At 37.5% G+C, this 22,156-nt stretch overlaps 1 protein-coding gene across 1 annotated transcript in view; it reads left to right on the top strand.

Annotated features, from left to right (window-relative positions):
- The window catches only part of FRZB (frizzled related protein), a 31,766-nt gene extending 10,618 nt beyond the window's left edge, over positions 1–21,148 (top strand). The window contains exons 3-6 of the mRNA XM_001501395.6: positions 12,293–12,358; positions 16,181–16,385; positions 16,767–16,830; positions 19,858–21,148. Coding sequence (XP_001501445.1) covers positions 12,293–12,358; positions 16,181–16,385; positions 16,767–16,830; positions 19,858–19,974 — 452 coding nt within the window. The 3' untranslated portion in view covers positions 19,975–21,148. The remainder of the gene's footprint in view (positions 1–12,292; positions 12,359–16,180; positions 16,386–16,766; positions 16,831–19,857) is intronic.
- The last annotated feature ends 1,008 nt before the right edge of the window (positions 21,149–22,156 follow it).

Here is a 22,156-nt window from a genome sequence, read left to right as displayed (position 1 = left end):
AAATTGTTTAGTTATGTTATATTCTTGCTGATTTTCTGTTTATTGGATCTATTAATCATTGTGAGAGGAATGTTTGTCTTCAAATATTGTGAACTTCTCTACTTCTCTTTTCAGTTCTGTCCCTTTTATTTCATGTGTTCTGAGTCTCTGTTATTTGGTGCATACACATTTAATATTTTTATGTCTCATTGGTAAATTGACCTGTTTTGTGACATAATGTCCCTCTTTATCTCTGGTAATTTTCTCTGCTCTAAAGTCTATTTTGTTTGATATTAATATAGCCACTCTTGTTTTCTTTTGATTAATGTTTGCAAAGTGTATCTTTTTCTATCCTTTTACTTTTAACATACTTATTACATTTTAAATAAATTTCTTGCAGACATCTTATAGTTAGGTCATGTTTTTTTGTTGGTGTTGGTTTTTTATTCTTTCTGCCAATCTTTGTCTTTTAATTTGTGTGTTTATACCATTGACATCTATTGTAATTATTGATATGTTTGTAGTTACATCTACCATTTTATTATTTATTTTATGTTCTCTCTCTTTTTCATTCCTTTTTCCTATTTCCTGCTTTTGTTTGGGTTATCTGAATATCTCTCTCTGTCTCACTCATGTGTGCATGCACATACAGACACACCCATGCATGTGTGTTTTATATATATATGTACATAAAATCTCCCCTTGAGATAATGTTATATTTTTCTTTCAACCATTAATGTTTCTTTCAAACATTAAATTTGTTTTAAACAACTTGAGAGGAGAAGAATAGGCTATTGTATTTACACAGATGTTTATAATTTCTTTTTTTTTTTTTTTTGAGGAAGATTAGCCCTGAGCTAACATCTGCTGCCAATCCTCCTCTTTTTGCTGAGGAAGACTGGCCCTGAGCTAACATCCATGCCCATCTTCCTCTATTTTTTTATATGTGGGATGCCTACCACAGCATGGCTTGCCAAGTGGTGCCATGTCTGCACCTGGGATCCGAACTGGCAAACCCCAGGCTGCCGAAGCAGAATGTGTGCACTTAACTGCTATGCCACTGGGCCGGCCCCAGATGTTTATAATTTCTATTGTTCTTCCTTCTCTCCTGTTGTTCCAGGCTTCCTGCTGGTATCATTTCCCTTCTTCTGAAGAACTTCATTTATATTTCTTTTAGAGCAGTTCTGGTGGCAACAAATTCTATCAGTTTTCCTTCATCTGAAAATGTCTTCATTTCACCTTTATTCCTGAAGGATATTTGCACTGGATATAGAATTCTTGTTTGTTGGTTCATTCAGTGCTTAAAAAATGTTATTCCACTTAACTTCTGTCCTCAGTTTCTCATGGGAAATTGGTAGTCATTAAAATCATTGTCCCCTGTAAGTAATGCATCAGTTTTCTCTGATTGCTTTCAAGATTTTTAAATTTGTCTTTAGTTTTCTGGCAGTTTGATTATGATACATCTGGACATTGACTTCTTTGAGTTTATTCTGTTTAAGGCTAAGTGAACTTCTTGAATTTATAAGTTTATACCTTTTGTTAACTTTGGGAAGCTTTCAGCAATTATTTCTCCAAATATTTATTTTTATACCACATTCTCTTCTACTTCCAAGTCTGTGATGATATGAAGATCTTCGCATCATAGATCTTTCAGTATTGCCCCACAGGTCCCAGAGGTTCTGCTCATTTTTCCCTCAATCTTTTTTCTGTTCTTTAGATTAGATAATTTCTGTTGGTCTGTCTTCAAGTTCATTGACTCTTTCATTGGTCATCCTCATTCTGCTGTTGAGCTCATGAATTTTTTATTGCAGTTATTGTAATTTTCAAAGTTAAAGTTTCCAATTGGTTCTTCGTTATATCTTGTATTTCTTTGTTGAGACTGGAAAACTAATGATTTCCAGTAGTGGGGTACTATTTTAAGGATCACTCCCTCTGTTACATTTGGTTGAAACAAACCAACAAGCTCTTTTGTGTGACAGTACAATTGGTGAACCAAAATTTCTGGCCAAGTGCATGCGTATGCTATCAATTTGTCCAGAAGCTGTGGTTTGGATAATACAGCACTTCAACGTGCGAAAGAGGAAAGAGGACATCAACAACACTATAAATAATATACAAAAATAGTTAAATGTGTAAAACTACCTAGAATAAATGTAGTGTTCCTGGGTTCAGTGTTTACTGTTCTTCTTTTATAAATGTTTTCCTGTTCCCTGGTATAACGGGAGTGATGAAAACAAACTAACAAACAGGCAGAACCAAGTTCATTCTGCTTATGAGAAAACACATTGACATATTCACATGTTCCGAAAAGAAAATATAATTTGTTCACGCTCAAAATTTTATACTTTGGAGAAATGTAACAGCTGAGGTTGATTATGATAAAACAGGAAATGAGGAAGACACAAAAACATTGTAACCCTCATAACTCCTCTTTCAAAAGTGTCAAGCTGTTTCTGTCTGGAATTTGGAAAAGAAATTCTTTCACTCTGGTTAATTTATCTTTTGCCTCAAAGCTTAACAATCTTCTTTCTCTTTTTTTGGAGATAATAACTCTGTCTGAGCAGCTTCCAATTTGTGTGTTTTACTGCTGTAAACCCGCTATCGTAATAAGGAGTACATCCTCGCTAATCTCCATAACATGGAATATGGAGGAAAACAATTTTAGTTCTATTCCACTGAGTCACTTGGTCTGTCAAATCAACACAGAAAATTAAGGCGGGTATTCAAATGGTGCAAGGAAAAGATACGTTTTCACTTAAAACAATTTTGAAAAAGAATCCTCCCGGTTTTCTCCTTTGTGATGGTGACCAATTTTTGAGCTTTTATATTTGGAGAACATGAATTTCCCAAAAGAGGAGAGGTAGATGGTAAATTCTGACACAGATTGACTGTGGCCATGACCAAATTACTTAACTTCTCTGCATCTATTTCCTAATATAATATCAGATTATGTTGACCTCTGAGTTCTGGTATGTATTTCTGATCTATGTTCATATTAGGGATCCATTAGCAGTGTTCCCTGGTGTAAGTTGCGTACTCTCCCAGAGTTTTCATTAACATCTTTCTGACCCTTTTGCAAAGGTGCTTCAGAAGAACTCTTGTGGGCAGCTGAGTAACTGGAGATTCCTAATTGCCCACACCTGCCAGGCCTGCCCCAGCACCCCCGTCTTTTATTGGGATGGCCTATGCCTTTCCTTCTCCAGACTTCTTTTCTCTCCTTTGGCTTCCTACTAATTTTGGGAAGGAATCCAGTTATTTTCTTTGCAAATGTTTGCTGACTACAGAGGCTGAATCAACTTGGGGCAACTTCTACACTTTCGTGGAAAAAAATCAAGATAGATAAAAAATAGTATTTTTATAATTATATAGTAGCATACAAATATACCCCCTTTTTCTTTTTTATCACTTTGCAGTATTTGACACTTTTCACCAGTTCCTAAGCATTTTCCTCCCTGAGCTATTACCTAAATTATCCTAATTCTCCTCCTCCTCTCCCCCAGCCATAGAATTCTCCAAGCTTCTGTGCTTCTCTCCTTACGATGATTTCTTCCTGTTGGAGTTCATCCAGCTACATAGGCTTAATTATCACTCTTGGGGCTACTTCTGATCACCCTGCCAGGTAGAGGACCACATTTCTCCTTCAAAAAGCACTTCCACCTGGGTAGCCTATTGGTACTTCAAATACAACATATTTGATCAGTAAAGTTATTTTTTCATTAAAAATTTTCTCCTTGCGACTTTCTTGTTTATTATGTAGCACTATGGTTTTCCCAGATCCCCAGTACTGAAACTTCATGGTCAGTTTATTACTCCATCCACCCCACCATTCATCAAAACTTTAATGACCACCTCCTCGTACCAGGCGTACTATATGCTGAAGACATGAAATGAAGGAGTGAGCAGTTGACTGCATTTCCCTTTTCTTTGTGCTTGGCATTGAGTAGATACATGATGTTCTGAAAGATGGTGAAGCCCACTTTGTTTTTTTGTTAATTGACCTCTTTAGAATACATCATAAAGCGTAACACTTCAGATCCCATAAGAGAAAACAGGCATCTTTCCTTGATTCTCTATATTTTCTATACCCTGAATGACTCTTAGATCCAGAAACTTTGTGAAAGGCAGTTTATTTAAAATTTTCCAAGGGCATAAATCCCAAAGGATTAAACTAAATTTCCTTTTCTCATTAATATAGTGTTAGTCCTCTCAATCTTAAGCAATTCCCTTTTACGGAGTGCAAATTACTATGAATTGAGACCTTTATTACAATATTTGAGGTTTGTTTTTTCAGCTAAATTGAACAAATGTTATTTTTGCTTTTGAAAGCCTTATTATATTATCTAAGTTCACCAATCAACTTCATTGCATTTTCCACATACTATTCTAATTCAAAATAAAATCTAATATGGTATTCTTTGCTCTAAGTATATGTTTAGGAAATAAATATTATTTTAAGCACGTAATGAACAGCTGTTAAGTCATGACATACTTTAATTTATGGAAAAATGAAAGGAATTCATATAAATATGAATTTTTATGTTAATAGTACTTTATTCAGGTATAATTTACTTACTGTAAAATGCACAGTTCTTAAGTGTATGCCACATTGAACTTTGACAAATGTGTGCATTCATTTAGCTATCACCCACGTTAAGATACAGAACATTCCATCACCCCTGAGAATTCCCTTCAGCCCAGGCAATAACCCACCCCACTGTGAAGCAAGCACAGGTCTGATTTTTATTACCATAGATTAATGGTGTTTGTTCTTCAGGCTCAGGTCAATGAAATCATACAGTACATACATACTCTTTTATGACTGGCTGCTTTTATTTTTGCATAATGTTTTTGACATCCACTTAGTTCTGTGTATCATTTCATTCTTTTTTATTGTGGAATAGTACACCCTTATTTGAGCATAATACCAATATGATTTCTAAATTCCACCCTTTTTTATATAGTTCCCCCCCAAACTAAATGTAATACATCTAAATTAAAAGTTTCTATCTCTAGGGAAAATATTTAGCAAATTTTTATCCTCAAATTTATAGATGATTTTTTTGTTGGAAACTTGTCTCTTCTGTTTCATAAACTGCTCTTGAATTTGCATAAGATATATTCAGATCTTTTTGGCTTGTTTATATATTATTATTGCTAATAATAGCTAACATTCCATGAGTGATTAAGTTTCAGGCTCTGTGCCAAATTCTTCATGTGAACTACTCTTTAAATTCTCACTAGAACCCTATGGGGTAGACAGCATTAGTTTAGAAATAGGTTTTGTAATTTGCTCAAGGCTGCACAGCTGGGAGGGGATGGCCCTGGGATTCAAATCCATGAACCCTTAGTCACTATGCCATACTCTTTAGCACTATATAGTTTATTAGAATAGCCACGTGTATGGTCATTTCGGCTTCCTACGCTTGATCCTTCAAATTTTAGATATGTACACAATAGTTCAAATGGACCCCCTACAACAGGAGAGAAATTAGCTTGGCCTCCCTGAATTAAAAAAGCAGAGTCAGACACTATGGAAAAAATCTGATTGTTTTGCTTACTTTTGGTAGGCACCACAGTTCTATAGGTGGCAAGGAGCCTTAGTAAAATATTGCTCCTCTTTCTTGTTAGATGGTCTTTACCATCTAATGGTGGGTTGGGATTCCCAGTGAATCTGGAGCATAATTGAATTTGTAGGGCATGGTGTGCCAGGTATTGTGACAAGTATTTTATGTGTATTATCTCATTTAATTATCCAGTAACTCTGTAAGATACCACTTTTTAGATATTAAAAGTCATATAAATAGTAAGGGATGGATCCTAGGCTCCAACCCAGCTGTGTCTGACAATAAAAGTCCGTCCCTTTAGCCACGGTGTTTTCTGACTCTGCTGTGGTAGTATAGATCTACATGGTGGTATCGATCTACTTGATTGCTGATTCTGCAGCAGATGCATTGTTGTTCTCTTTTTACGATTGCATTGAGATCAGGACACAAGGGGTTCTCTATTTTTTTTAATGCCCTAGGGACAATAAGATCCTCTAGATTTTCAATAAAGTATTCATTTCATGACTTGCAATTTTGGGAGGGAGGATTGTGGTCCTTGGTACAAGATCTAGAGATGTTTCACAGTCTCTCTGTTTCTAGAAGGGTAGTGGAACTGACCTTCTGGAAAGCCAAATGATGTGTTGTCCACCTTCCATTAAGGTCTATCTGAACCATTTCCATAATTGCACCCATCCCTGTTGCCATTTTGATGACTTTGATGATAAAGTAGATCACCCATCTAATGCATTGACATCTTCACTTTGCTAACCTGTTTGTCTGTTCTACCTTGGCCATTCACTTCCATGGGGACAGTCTGTGCCTTTGTCATCTAGCAGTAGTGCCAGCTCTGTAATCTTAATCTTAATTTCTTATCCTGTTCTTTGCTTACCATTTCTTTTCTTTCCAGCAGATTTGCTGTAGTACTCACTGCTAAAAATTTTGCTGCATTGGAACTGCCTATTCATCAGCTACCACTTACTATCTGTTCAACCCTAACCTCCTTGTCTACCTGAGATTTCATGGTTTACTGTAATAATCATTCCCTTGAAAATATCCTCCATTGCTTTGCCTTTCTTTTCTTCTGCCATACTCAGCTGGCAAATTCCCAACTCTAATTGCTGGAGAAAATCAGTCAACTGGGCTGACTGGTTTCACTTTAAGTTCAAGATAAGATTAAAATACAATCAACATTGCCTAGCAATCCCACCTTGTTTCTCTAGAAAGTTTGCCTTTCCATTTGATAAATAGCTGTGTAATTCTTTCTCTTCTCTCCTTACTCTTCCACACCCGGCCTCTCTTAGCCGCTCTTTCCCTGCAGCTGATGACTTCACTTCCTCCTTCGAGGAGGAAGTAGAACCATCAGAAGGAACTCTCTCTTCATCCAACCAACAGATTTCGAAGCTTGTCAACATCAGTAGCCCTCTCTCCTTTTTCTTCTTGTGTAGCGGCTGAAGTATCCCTCTGGCTTTCAAAGTCCTCTTCTTCCCTTTGTTCAAGGTCCCATCCTCTCCATGACAATTGAATTTAATGGATCCCTTTGTCTCTTAACTCATTTGAGTTCTGAAGGTCATTTGACACAGAGGACTGCTCTCCTTTCCTCCTGTAGTTGTAACTACAACATTCTTTCAGAGTTTGAAGCTTAAATATCATTTCCTCAGAGGAATTTGAAGATCAGATTAGTTTAGGTCATCAAATTACACGTTCTCATTGAATTTTGTATTTTTCTTTCATAGCATGCATCAGATATGAAAATAAATTATTTGTGTGTAACCATTTGTTCAACGTCTGTATCCTATTCTGGATTGTCTGTTGCCCATCAGGTGTCCTACATGGCTGGTACAGAGCTTGGCATATAGCAGATGCTGATAAATATTTGTAGAATGAATTAATTAATATGTAAGTGACTGAAAGAGCTTAATATATGTTGGTTCTCTTTTCATTTCCTATTGCATACTTAGAGAATCCTGAATATCCCAAGGTCATAGAGTGAGAAAACACTATTTTCATAGAAGAAAGATAAGTTTATTGTGTGATGGGTGTTGACATATGTTTAAAATTACTTAAAGACATGCTCATGGACATCTCTTAGGCAGTTGAAAATATAGATCTGGATCTCAGTAAAGAAGTTATGGTTAAGGATATAGATTTTCAAATCATAAACATTTTATTACATCTGTTTAAAAATATGTTGTGGTCTGGTCCCATGTGTCTTAAACTGGAAGGAAAGAAGACAAGTGGGCTTCCAGGGTCAAATATGAAACATGTAGTGCATTTGGTACAAATTAAAATTATTTAAATTCTGACCTGATTAGAAAGAGTCAGTCTTGAAAGAGTTACAATGGAAATTGTAACACAAATAGAATTGTGTTTTCTTCTCTCCCCGCCCTCCTGCTTTTTGACAATAAATCTTGAGCACAGATCTAAGGTCTTTTCCTAAAAAAAGCAGAAAAAGCCTCACTCATAGATAGTAGTATTCCAAAGTTATGGTACCTGAAAAGTTATAGGGGTTTTGGAATCTGGCAAAGTTAATTATAGTCTTACAGCTCTGTATGAGACCCAAGAGAAGTAAATTTCAAACAAAGGTCAAGGTTAGTTACAAAGTCATATCACATTTACCCTTGAATACAAATAAGGTTGTGTTAAATAGGTCCAGTGAGTATCAAATTTCATAATTATGTTAGGGACTTATAATTCTTTAGATCTTGTAAAACCATATGACTCTTTAAAAAATACTATTGTCTTTATTTGTTTTCAATAAATGAGCCAATTTTTTGTTTTTTGAGGAAGATTAGCCCTGAGCTAACTACTGCCAGTCCTCCTCTTTTTGCTGAGGAAACCTGGCCCTGAGCTAACATCGTGCCCATCTTCCTCTACTTTATATGTGGGACGTCTACCACAGCATGGCATGCCAAGTGGTGCCATGTCTGCACGGGGATCCGAAACCGGGGAACCCCCGGCCACCGAGAAACCAAATGTGCAAACTTAACCGCTGCACCACCAGGTCGGCCCCAGAGCCAATTTTTATGAGCAAAAAAATGGAATAAAAAGGATGTGATCACTTTCCTCTCTGAACTATGTTTATAAGAAGCCTCGCTGTGGAGAGAGTGAGGCTGTTCATGACTCGGGCACCGCGATGCACTGTAGGGCATCTCCCCTGAATTGCGGACTGGCTTCTATGGAACTCTGAGTATGCTAATTTTGCAAGCTCATATTTGTTCTTGGGTGATAAACTCATGTTTGTGCTAGGATAATAAACAGTCTTCAGTTTTATTAGCAAAGAAGTAGGAGATCATTGATTCCAGGAGCGTAGCTGAGAGAACCAAGCAAGAGGATGTGAGGAGAGCTGCCAAAGCCAGTTTCCTGGTCGTGGCCCATGAATGCTTGTGGGATGCAGGACTGCATGCTGTTCTGCAATTCAGAGTGTTATATTTAATTCTAGACTTCGAGGAGAATGAATTGCTAATATTAAAACCTTCCTCATACTTGAAGAACTCTTTGTCACTTAATTTATTTTGTTGCAGCCAGCTCCTTTAACTTTTTCATATTTTTTCCTTAGATAAGAACACTGAGGCAGTCCTTTTACGAGTTTTTTTTCTCACCAGTGAAATGTAAGCAAATCGATAGCTCATTGCTTTTGTGCAAAGCTCGGTAAATAATAGATTTCATCTTGCCGCTATAGAAAACAAAATTTGAAGGCATTGTACCGTTGGGAAGCCAGGAAAGGAAGACTACTAGCAAAATTACTAGTGAATTAAAATAGAAATGATGGGGCCGGCCCTGTGGCCAAATGGTTAAGTTCGTGTGCTCTGCTTCAGCGGCCCAGGGTTTCACCGGTTCCGATCCTGGGTGTGGACATGGCACCACTCATCAGGTCGCGTTGAGGTGGCATCTCACATGCCACAGTTAGAAGGATTCACAACTAAATAAAGTATACAACTATATACAGGGGTGATTTGGGGACAAAAGGCAGAAAAAAAAAAAAGATTGGCAACGTTGTTAGCTCAGGTGCCAATCTTAAAAAAAATAAATAAAGTAGAAACGATGATAATGGTACTGGCCTAATAAAAAGTCTGAGAAATCAACTATTGGTAGTAAAGAAAAAGAAACTGTTACAGTCTGATTTGGGGTGGCTGGTCCAAAAAATGGAATAAATAATACATGCAGTGTATCCTTCTATGATTTTTTGCCATTTCCCAGTTCTTGGGTTTTGGTGGATATATGTGTAGAGGTGAGTAAACATACTTTAGAAGAGGAATAACCCTCCAGATCTATTGGTCTACGATACAATTTTTATGAATACCCTCAGATATGAACATGTTTGGGTTGAGTTAGCGTAAATAAATGAAAGGCAGTTCTTCCTCATTGGAGCCTCGTGCATATAAAATTTCACTCCTCCTTATTACTCCATTATTTTATTGAGCTACTACTTGTTTCAACCAGACAGATATTTGCTTATAGCAAGAGCTAGGGATTGGAGCATAGAAAGGACATTGCCACCTCTGAGGCCGGCAAGAGAAACAAGTACGTTGAGGATGAACAAAATTTAGTCCCAAGAATGTAATTGCTTAGCTCATTAGCTATGAGGAAATAGTTTAGCTATGGATATGTAGTTGTATACATAGTTATGTAAATACCTACTTGAAATCTTCCTAAATCACTTTATGATATAATTTTTGAGAAATCTCTGCCTGGGAAGCTTTATGGAATCCATTTGTTTCTGCTTCAAGCAAAGTTACGTGGTAACATCGTGTTTGTCTCCATCCAGTGACAGCTGCATATTTTTGCCAAGAATATTTTTAGTAGCACACGTGCAAACTTTTGAAGAATTATAAATATGTGGATAATTTATGTATGTGCATTATTTTTGATAAATGAATGTCAATTTTTAAATAGATAGAAAAGTACAAGTTCATATCTATATATTGGTAAGACTAATATATAAATGCAAGACTATAGCATTTATTTCTTCAGAGATAGTCTCATTTCACTACAAAATAAAGACAACTACACAATAGAACTAGACAACTGTCTATTTTCTTTGAAATGGGAATACAAAAGTTTTGCTAATCAGGAAGTTATTTTTTGAGGAGTCTTCTTCAAAACAGCAACCAGCACTGATATTACCCATTGTTTATTGGGCAGAGATCCTTATTCCACAGAAATTGCATGTTAAAATTATCTGCAGAACAAGGGAAGTGCTGTGTGTAGCGCTGAAAAACCCCTCACCTCTCTCATGGACGAGGACAACCATTGTTGCTCCTACTGCTTTGTGGGACAGCTCCCATCCCCAGAAAAGGTGCTTATTTCTAGAACTTAAAAGCTGTGGTGAGGGTGCTACTCTCCTTGGGACTTCTACTTTAAAGAGTGTTATCTATAAGTTCAACTGGAAATGAAGTTTATTTTGATTAGAAAATACAATCTCAAGTGGTCGTCAAAAGCTTCTGCCTTTTATTGATCTCCAAGCTAATATAAAACACTTTTAACAAAACTTTTTTGTTGGCTTCCTTTCTGTGATTCATGTGTTCTTTTTTCCTTTTTCTGTGTCAAAACAGAAGAAACACATACCATTTTATTTTTAATGAAGCTTTCTCAGGGGTACTATTTTAAAGAAATCTTTACCTAAAGTAAAATGCCTTCTAAGGTAATTGTGTATTTTCTATTTTTACATTGGCTTTAACGACTAACAATTTACCATGGTTATGATGTATGTAAGACATATTTCTTAGCTATGTAATCTATAAAAGATATAGTAATCACTCTCAAAGATTTTAAATGATTTATCCTATATATGAAACATTTTGAGGCAATTAGAATTTTTATTACATATACCTACACTGCATAGAAAATGCGTTCTGGTCACTACTTACCAGATATTTAAAAAAACATGGAACTTGGGGTGGCCGATGGCTGAATGGTTAAAGTTCCACATGCTCCGCTTTGGTGGCCTGGGATTTGTGGGTTCAGATCCTGAGTGTGGACCAACTCCACTCATCAGCCACGCTGTAGCAGCGTCCCACACACACAGTGGAGGAAGACTGGCACGGGTGTTAGCTCATGGCTAATCTTCCTCAAAAAAAACACATCAAAAAAGGGGAGTGGGCAACAGATGCTAGCTCAGGGTGAATCTTTCTCACACATACAAAAAAAGGAACTTCATATATGTATGTATATGTATATATGAATAATTTCCTCCAATAAGCATAAAAATACCATTAAGTTAAACGGCAGCTCTTCCGCCTGTAGAAGGGGCTCATGGCTCCTCCTTTTAAGAACTTCACTAAATTCACTGGGTTGTAATAAGACCTGCTTATCTCACTGAGCTGCTTTTAGATCCAGGAAGTAACATTTGGAGGGATGCTGTGCAATCTGTAGAACGTATGTGAATGCGGGAGGTACTCCACTGAGGTGAACCAGTCACCTGAGCGTAAGCAGAACATTGCCTCTCAGCAGGCCTTGATTGTGCTTTCATAAGCACTAAGCACGTCTCTTTGAGGATTCCGGAGTCGTGCTCTCCTCACGTGTCGTGAGTGTTTCCTCAGGATTTGGGTGGTTTGTTGGAGAGCAGGAACTTCTGAGCATCCTGACACTAAACAGGAGGTTCTATAGATAGAACAAATATGAATGTGGTCCCAGGAGAAAGAGATCAGATATATAGAATGGCTAAGAGGCTCCTCACCACCAAATCTGGATCTAATGCCAACAAAAAATATGAATAAACAAAAGAAAGCTAATGTTGAAATTTGCTTATAGCTAAAATATTTCTTTTCCAGAACGCTGTAAATGTAAGCCTATTAGAGCCACACAGAAGACCTATTTCCGAAACAATTACAACTATGGTAAGGATAACTTCACGTTTGACCGATAAACTGCTCCATTAAGAAAGGAGTGTGTGTGTGTGTGTGTGTGTAAATTAGTAAAGCAGTTTAAGAATAGGCTTAGAAACAAATAAACAAGGACAACTTTAAGAGCATAGTCCCCCTCTTCCAAAGAATTAAAATTCCTAACAAACACTTGATTTTGAAGCATATCAGGCAGTAGTGCTGGCATCCTAGAACCATGCAGTTAAGGGCACGGAGATGTGCGTCAAAATAGATGCGAGGGACTCTTCCCTTTCTGAGGGGCTGAGTGAGTGGAGCCTCGCGGTCCTCATTTGGGCTTGAGTGCTCCACTGGGATGGGCAGAGGAGCCCTTTGATGCATGACACGAGGGAGTTAAGAGTCAAACTTGGTTTCTTCAGTCAGTCTATCTCACGGAAAACATCAACAGAGCTGGAAAGTGACGCTTCTGGAGGTTGTTAGTATTCAATTAAGGAAATGTTTTGTTGTCTAGCTTGGCCTAGAAATGTGACCCTCTGATAAAATATTAATTGAAGAGCTACCAAGCGAAATGTAGCTGACAAACAACTGAAGGAGGGAAAAGCCTACTGTCCCTGTGCCAGGTACTGGGTTAGGTGGTTTCCAGACGCTATCTTGTGTAATTTTCTCAACTGCCCTGTGGGATGTATTATTATCCGCATTTTATCAGTCATTATTGAAGCTAAGTTGTCCTTTCCTTGATTATTCAGAATGTACTTTTGGGTACTGGCATGCTTCCAAGCCACAGATATCAATTACCATTCTATTTGGAAGAGTCAATTAATATGGTTTTTCAGTTGATAAAATAAGGGACAAATCAATATTTGCTGTTTTCTATGGGGATTTTATTGTGATTTTTTTCCTAGCATCCATGATCTTAATGAAGGTCATGTTGCTATCTCTGCAGAAGACTGCTAAAGCTGAGTCAATGAATAAACATGGCAATTAAATAGATTTTTTAAGGGAACTTAATTATTAAAATGAGAGTTTTATTATTGAGTTTATGTGTCCTACTTTAGAGGATATGGGAAATATACTGCATATTTATTTCTACTTTTATAGTTTTGGGAATTGGAAGGAGAGAAATGAGTAAGACCATAAGAGTAATCTTTGATCTTTGAAAATATTGTGTATTAAAAGGTATAAAGTGGGAAATTCTCAGTATGGTTAAATCTCTTTAAAATAAATACACCTAGTTTCCCAAGTTTTTCTTCAATAGAATCAGCTTTTATTTTTTTCTTACTGCTCAAGAGGAATCTAATTTCTCTCAGCCAATGATGGACACACTTTCCAAGGTTGAAAGGTTATGTTTGTCTAAGAAGTCAAATGCCTGCTTATCCGAGGACCCATTCCTCTACAAATTGATGTGGAAATCACAGGAAAAGGAGGCCTTAATTTTTAGGAGATTAGCTTTTAAATTGAAAAATGCTAAATGAACTTTTAAGTCAAGTTATACTAAAAACAAAAGTATAATAATTTTACATCAGGGGAATTTAGTTGAGTTTGTATTTATTTTACTTATTATCAATTTTTACTTTATCCAACTTCCTTAGTGCTATAATGGTTGGTGCTACTTTTTTTTAAGTTAAAATACTAGTGGTTACAAGTCATGGAAAGAGAAGCTCACAAGGTAGCTGAGTGAATATTATAACATGAAATGGGATGAGGAGACAACTTCTTTCTCAGAACCAAACAATAACCAGGTTGCCCATAGTTTAAGGATTTTCATTTGTCTGGGGCTAACTTAGAGCTTCTTTGGGGAAGGCAGGCACTCTGATTAAATAGAAGGAAAAACCCTGAAAAGAAAATACATTTTAAATTCTAAAATATCTTGATTTTCATCTTTTTAAAAATATCTGCATGTGTCTAATCAGAAAACAAAGTGGGAGTGGGAGCAATTGATAATTCAGACAAAACCTCTGTTTCCTTTGGATTAATTCAGTTAAAAGCCCTTGAGCTTTAACAAAATTACTTGAATAATCAAAGTAAGGCTTGTAGAGAGATATTTATTTTGGAGTGGGTGCATGTGCTAAAAATTTCTAATGAAAATAGTAGACACACTGGGTAAATAAATCACTAGCTTGAGAACATTTGCACAGCTCACTAATCTCTCATGGTTGACGAATGCTATGAAGCACATTCACGTAAGCCCGGACACACAAAAATGTCTGCTAGCTGGGGTTGTGGATTTATTATCTGATTTTCCCAAATGACATTTCAAAAAGGGCAATCTTATCTTTTGTTAAAATACAGACGAGAAAGAACCCTAATAGAAAAGGACTCCACTCCCAAATCGCACGGAGCTGGGACAGCCGGGCAGATATAATTTGTCTGCTACAAGTTCTCATACTTGAGAGAGCTAATTCTCTGAAGATTGAAATATCTGTGAAGCAAAAATGAGGTTTTGTCCTAAAGTTTTTAGAATTAATTAGCAACAATTTCTATCGTATGTATCTTGTCCCGGTGGAACGTTATTGAAAGTTTCTGTATGGAGTGGGGTCATTGAGGGGGAATGGTTTATTAGCTGGCTTTATATTTTCATGGATTACTTTTTTTCCATTCCTTTGTAGTCTAAACCCCTAAAATATGTGGGAAGGGACTCAGATGAAAGTGGTTTGCAGATATGTGCCTAAGAGGCTTTCAAAAAGTGGATTCATGTGGATAAGTTGTGTTTTCCTCTGCGTAACATCCATGGATGCTGAACCAGAGAAATGAGGGTCAAAAGCCATTGGCTTCTTACTAATTGACATTTTTGCTTCTTCCTAGGCTTTTCAAACTCCCCCCTTAAAAAAAAAAAAAAAAGCTTATTTACCAGAAATAGGAATTTAAAGAATTTGGCTCTTCCAAAGGGGAGAAATAGGGAAAAGAAACAGTACTGTACTTTCTAGCTTCTGAGTTAAATACTTTGACTTTGCAACTGAATTGATTATTTTTAAGGCAGTTTCTCTTTATACTGAGAAGTGACACTGACTCTTGTGAGATAAATTGGGTGCCAGTATATCCACTGAGAGAGGTAGATTAATGCATTTGACAGGTTTGACCATATTCCATAGCGTGTAAGGGGAGGGGATGTTGGAGTGTCTGACTTCAAAGCAGATGCAGGAAACAAGTTCTAGTGGTGACAGCTCTTATTCCAAAAGAAAATACCTACAGGAGAGTATAAAAGATAATCTGTGCTGAAAGACAGGAAGAAAGGAACTGATGTCTGAATGGTGAGCGAAAATGAGGAAGGTGAAAAGATTGCAGAATCAGTCTGGGAACCCCGTAGAACAGGGTAGCTTTATACTACTGAAGAGACCCCCAATTCTTTAGAGAATCTATTAATAGACCTGATAGAAGAATGCTGACAAGCAAACAAAGCATTTTTAAGCACTGGGTCTGTACATACAGTGAAATTAATATAGTTTAAATTCCTGTTGGCAGCAATTGAAACTGCATACATACATATACACACATCCAAAATGAAATTTTTGGGGAAAATTATATCAGATTCACTCAATCTTTGATTATTTAAATGGATTTCTCACAATGAAATACATGCACACACTTATGCATATGTATACACAAATATGTACGTCCGTGCAAATTGGAAGGGGATCAGGGCTGAATGTTAAGGGGCCTGGTGTGTTGTGCAGTGTTTCACTCACTACTGTCTAAGGCAAAAATGTCTGATTGACTTTTCTTCTCCGTTCATTGAGCACGAGGTGGATAAGAATTGATTAGAAAGAAGCCTACTTGCCTTTTTTGAATGGGGCACCCGTTGCGTGTCATATTACCTTATCGTCTTTGTTGTCGTTTATCCAGTCATTCGGGCTAAAGTTAAAGAGGTAAAGACCAAGTGCCATGACGTGACTGCGGTAGTGGAGGTCAAGGAGATTCTAAAGGCTTCTCTGGTAAACATTCCAAGGGACACTGTTAACCTTTACACCAGTTCTGGCTGCCTGTGTCCGCCACTTAACGTTAATGAGGAGTATATCATCATGGGCTATGAAGATGAGGAACGCTCCAGGTAATGCCCTCCCTTAAGGATTCGGAATACTTTCTATGCCTGTCCATCCTTAGTGCATTTCTCTAGAGATCTTACTTTGGGATCTGTTCTACCTTCCAGGGGATTACAGATAGGTTTTAGTCAGGTCCCTCCATTTCATGTATTGGATAGCAAGGCGTCTGTGTGCAATTTGTGGGTGTGCATTTTTCTTGGGGGAGGGATTGTAACTCCATTTGTTCTTAAAGGGGTCCGTTAACTCCCAAATTGTTAAGAATTACTGTTCTAAACCTTGGCCGTCGTATTCTAAAATAAACAGGTAAGTCTTTCCTGGCAATGATTCTTTGTATATTTCACTAGTATGTTTTAATTCTTCAAAAATCTTTGCTTCTTTAAAAAATGCAGATTGCTGTTGGTGGAAGGTTCTATTGCTGAGAAATGGAAGGATCGACTTGGTAAAAAAGTTAAGGTAGGCCTATGTTTTATGTTCAAAGTGATGCACAGAAATAAAAGTAGAAAACCAGCCATTTGTCATTTAAGCAAAATAGCTGCACTCAACAACATGAGGAATATTAAACCCTGAACTTGTGTATGTATTATTATTTCAAGCACTGAGTTTGTCTTTAATGTGTATTTCGTTTAAGGAGTTGGCCTTGAGCTAACATTTGTAGCCAATCCTCCTCTTTTTGCTTGAGGAAGAGTGGCCCTGAGTAACATTTGTGCCCATCTTCCTCCACTTTGTATGTGGGATGCTGCCACAGCAGGGCTTGATGAGCAGCATGTAGGTCTACACCCGGGATCTGAACTTGCCAACCCCAGGCAGCCAAAGCAGAGAGCATGAACTTAACCACTATGCCACTTGGCTGGCCCCGTAACTTTTACTTAGAACTGAGTCTCATGTCCATCCCTCGCTGCAAGACAGGCTGGGAAGTGAAGCTTTTTTAGCTGGGCATATTGCTTCCTTGAACAAATTTGCTGCTCTGTGAGTCAAAGAAGAAGGGGAGAATAAAGGATGGGTAGGAAACTACCAATGTTGTCAGGATGCCTGGACACCAGGTCCTATGTACAAGGTGTAGCCACGTTCATCTGTATACAAGAGATCTGACTAAATTAGGCCCTTAGAGCAGTAATGTAGTTTTATTTTTAAGCTAGTGACTCTTAGGTTCTGGAATGATGCAGTTTTTTAAAATCCCAGTAAATTACCTTAATATAGAAGGTTCCATTTCTTCCTACTATACTAAGCAACTCGATTTCAAAGAAAGGAATGTGGAGGAGTATGCATACAGGACCTAAAACTAAAGAGGAGTGTGTGTGTGTGTGTGTGTGTTTAATGGGCAGGGAAGGGGAAAAGGGAAGGGGAGAATGGGAATTGTACCAAACATAATACATCCTCTTTCTCTGTGAGTTTGAAGAAGGCTTGGGAAACATTTACAGGGTAAGTTAAACACCCCTGGGCAGTTTATCTTATACATCTGGCACTTCACACAGCAGGCACATTTGAGTTTAAGTGACCTACAAAAATGTAAAGGGCATTATTTTGCAGGGAGAAACTGCCCTCCAGTAAGCTCTTATTATCCTCATGTGTTTGTCAAAAATGAGATGTATTTCAAGTTCTGATATGTGAGAGTTCTCTATTTGTATCTCTTTTCAATTAGTTGGGTGTTTATTAAAAACCTTCAGTATGGCCTTCTTCACTATGCTGAAATCTCTTACTGTCCTTTTAATTCGGTTTTCTGCTTGCTAATGCAGAACAGGAATTTGTCCTAAATTCCTGTACCAGTTGGAAGAGCTTTCAACATGTCTGCTGCAATGCATGTAACAAGGCTTGCTGCTTCTCTTTGGTACCAAAACAATTATCATCATATAAAGACCCAGGGTACATGGCTTGTTTGTGTTGTTCCCTGGTAAGAGAAACATGTTTTCCATTGCTTTTACAGGGAACCCACAGAGTTATTATTGTGAAATCATTTATATTCTCAGTCTGGGTATAAATATGCTAAAGGGAAGAATTAAACCAATAAGTTGAACAATTTTTAATTCGTATGCAATATTCAGGGCTAAAGACGTTGGATGGAAAATCCCTCTTGGCTAGAATTACTAAGATCCTTAGTTTAGTTTTCCAGTCCATTTGAAGATGTAATAAAAAAGAGTTTTTATGTAGGATACTGGTTTTTTTTTTTTTTTTTAAATGAGTTGACTTTTCAGCTGATTTTTGCTCTCAGTGGATAGATCAAGAATTAAATAAAGACTTTTTTATGGCTTTGCCATGCAAATGGTTGTTTACCTAAGTCTCTGGTGCAGTAGGTTGTTCAAATCAAGATATTTGGCCTGTCTTGGGGAGATGAGAATCAACTGTTTTTTAATATGAAAAACAATAAGATGGCGGAGTAAAGTGTGCTAAAATGAAGAATTACTTTCAGTAACTGAAAAATGATAATTTATTATTTACTGAGCACTTATACGTTGTTCATCCGTTAATCTTCAGAACAGTCTTATAAGCAGATTCTGTTATTAATTCCAATGTGTAAATGATGAAAATGAGGTCTGTCTAATAAGTTCAAGAAACTTCTCAGAGTAACTGATGGAGTTAGAATTGGAACTTGGGCCATCAAACATTACCTCCTTGCTACTCAAAGTGTGGTCCCTGGACCAGCAACTTTGCCATCACGTGGAGCTTGTTAAGTATGAAAATTTTAGGCCTCATCACTGAGCCACTGAAGGAGAATCTGCGATTTTAACAAGATCTCCAGGTTATTTCTATATTCATTGAAATTTGAGAAGTACTGCTGTGGTCCTTATTCTTATTTATTACCTATAAAACCCATAATATAACTTCCTGTTAACTTACTACTTGTAAACATTATTGGCATTGTTAATGTGAAATATTGGTAAACTTGATTGTGGTTATTAGAAACATTGGTAATGTCTGCTTTTTAAATCTTAAGAATGAGGGCAGAACCTTGTCTGTTCTATTAGTTGCACTTGGGAGATATTAGAAAACGACTTTTAAGAGACCCCATCCACCTCCTCCAAATTTCCAACTTCTTCACTCCTCAAATCACATAGGTTTAAAAAGACTATGTTTTTATGTGTCGTAAGAGAGGAAGATGAAAAATAGCCCTTCCTTCAAATTCTGTATGTCAATCTTCCTTTTGTTGATCGTTTGTGAAGCGCCAGAGTTGAGTATGTTACGTCAGGAAATACCTGCAGATATCAACGGATATTTGGTCACCATTTACCAATGTGGAAATTTTAAGTTTAAGGTTTGCTATGACAGCATTACTATAGGTGGACAATTTTGTGCTTTTTAAAATCAGAAAATTATATCATATAGCATCAATTTTGTTGTTGCCCTGGAATGTAGGTTTCATACTTTTGGGGAAGTAGTAAAATGCTTTGGGATCTGATGTTGCAGTCTTACTCAGTTGTTAGAATAATAGAAATGATGACCCTGGTGATCCATGGATGTGACCATCTTCTGTTTTAAATTTCACAGCGCTGGGATATGAAGCTCCGGCATCTTGGACTGAATAAAAGTGATTCCAGCCACAGTGATTCCACCCAGAGTCAGAAGTCTGGCAGGAACACTAACCCCCGGCAAGCACGCAACTAAATCCTGAAACGCAGAAAGAACATCAGTGGACTTCCTGTTAAGACTTGCATTGCTGGACTAGCAAAGGAAAATTGCACTATTGCACGTCATATTCTATTTTTTACCACAAAAATCACGTGGTAACTGATATTACTTTTATTTTCTCTTTTGTTTTCTGCTTTTCTCCCTCCGCCCCCCCCCCCCCCCACACTGTTTTTGGTCTGGGTACAGATCCTTAAATATATTATATGTATTCTATTTCACTAATCATGGGAAAACTGTTCTTTGCAATAATAATAAATTAAACATGTTGATTCCAGGGCCTCTTTGCTGGAGTAAATGTTAATTTACTGTTCTGCACCCAGATTGGGAATGCTGTATTGGTTGCAAAGAGAGGTTTCCAGTATACACAACACACAGAAAGCTAGATATGCTGTAAAACATACTCTGCTGATGTAATCACAGCCCCATTTTCGTATGCCTTTTGGGCATTCTCCTCACGCTTAGAAAGTTCTAAATGTTTATAAAGGTAAAATGGGAGTTTGAAATCAAATGCCTCTCAGGCAAAGCAATCAAGCACCAGGAAGCATTTAGAAGGAAATGACACACAAGATGAATTATTTGCAAGATTGGCAGGAAGCAAAATAAATAGTCTTAGGAGCCCGGGAAAGAACATTTTGCCTGATTGAGAAGTACAGCTGAACCCAGTAGCTGTTGGGGTGTTAACAGTAGCATTTTTCTCTTGGCAATACGTTTGAATTGTTTATGAATATATTAATCAGCATTAGGGAAGTGAATTATAACTAGACATCTGCTGTTATCAGCGTAGCTGCTTAATTTGCTTCCTTTTAAATAAACCCATTGGTGTAAGTCTTTTTTTCTTCTTCTTCTTTTAAAATAAATCTCACTTGCTGCACTGACCAGGAAAAGAAAGTATGTATGCATGTGCACCGGGGTGTTATTTTAAAAAAATGTGTAGCTCTATAAAATGCTGTAGTCACGGGATGGTAAAATATGCAAGGTCCTTTTTAAATTTTTTTGGCGTGTGTCTGTGTTAGTGTATGTGTGTGTCTGTGCACTAACACCCAAGCTGGACTGAATTACAGGCCTATGCACTGGCCTGCACTTTATCATTTGGATTTGTGCTGTTTAATGCTCAGTAAAATACGCCTAATAAAAGGAATTATCGTTGTCAGGAGAGAGGTCATTCTGACTTTTGAAACAAATGCAGATTCTCATTACCAAGCTGCAGCGCGCTCCCCACGGACCACAGGGAACAAACGCCGTTGTTCCACCCTTCCTCTGGCAGGGGTCTTGAGAGCCGGCGCCAATCGCTTGAAAACCTCATTTCCTTCCATTTACATGTTCGAGATTAGCAGAACCAAATTTCTAAGCTGTGGTTTGCTGCAAATAAAACACTTATGAAGCAAAATGGTGCTATGTTTCCTTCTACAAGGACAATCACGCAAGAATGGAATTCATTCAAAGTTTCCCAAAATGGTAAATAATGATGCATCTAAATTCTCTCTTTTGGAAGTAAGAGAACATCCTTGCCTTCTGACTGACTCCAAACCCCAACAATTTGCACAATCCCAGAAGAAGGAGTCCCCACCTGTGCCCACAGGAGGACTGCAGAGTCTTTGGAGCTGCCCTGTGGTTGCCTTCAGATAATTTCGCTGTCTGCCCTTCGGACGTTAGTCTCAGATGGCTAGGGCGGGAGCATCTCTTTCTAGATGCTGCTGGCATAGGCTTAAAAAGGGAGTTTGGGCATCACAGGGGGGCGGTGAAGTGCCACTGCACTTTGGACTTGAAAGAACTGCACCTCAGGATCTCTCATCCTGATATTTATGCCTCAACTTGAAGGCCTGAGGACTAGAAAGTTTTGTTTCTGCATCATCCTGTTTCTCTCATGCTTTTTTCATGTTAACTATGGGAAGAAGGGCAAGAATTGACTGCATGAGATTTAAAGGAATTTGTTTCTCAAATCCACAAAATGTCTGACACCTCCAGAGCATAGTAAGAGGAATTTTAAGTGACGAAATGTTTCCGTGTACAATGAAAGCCACAATGTTTCCAGCTCCCATCCCTTTCTTTTTTGGGAGCTGGAGGGTAATACTTAGTTTCTGTGTAGAGATGTGATGCAATTTATGCTCAATACATATACAATTATAATATTTATAAGCAAAAGAGGACCAGATTCTCA

This window comes from Equus caballus, chromosome 18, assembly GCF_041296265.1.
Source record: "Equus caballus isolate H_3958 breed thoroughbred chromosome 18, TB-T2T, whole genome shotgun sequence".
Classification (NCBI taxonomy): Eukaryota; Metazoa; Chordata; class Mammalia; order Perissodactyla; family Equidae; genus Equus; species Equus caballus.
This window is presented reverse-complemented; position numbering and strand designations above follow the sequence as displayed.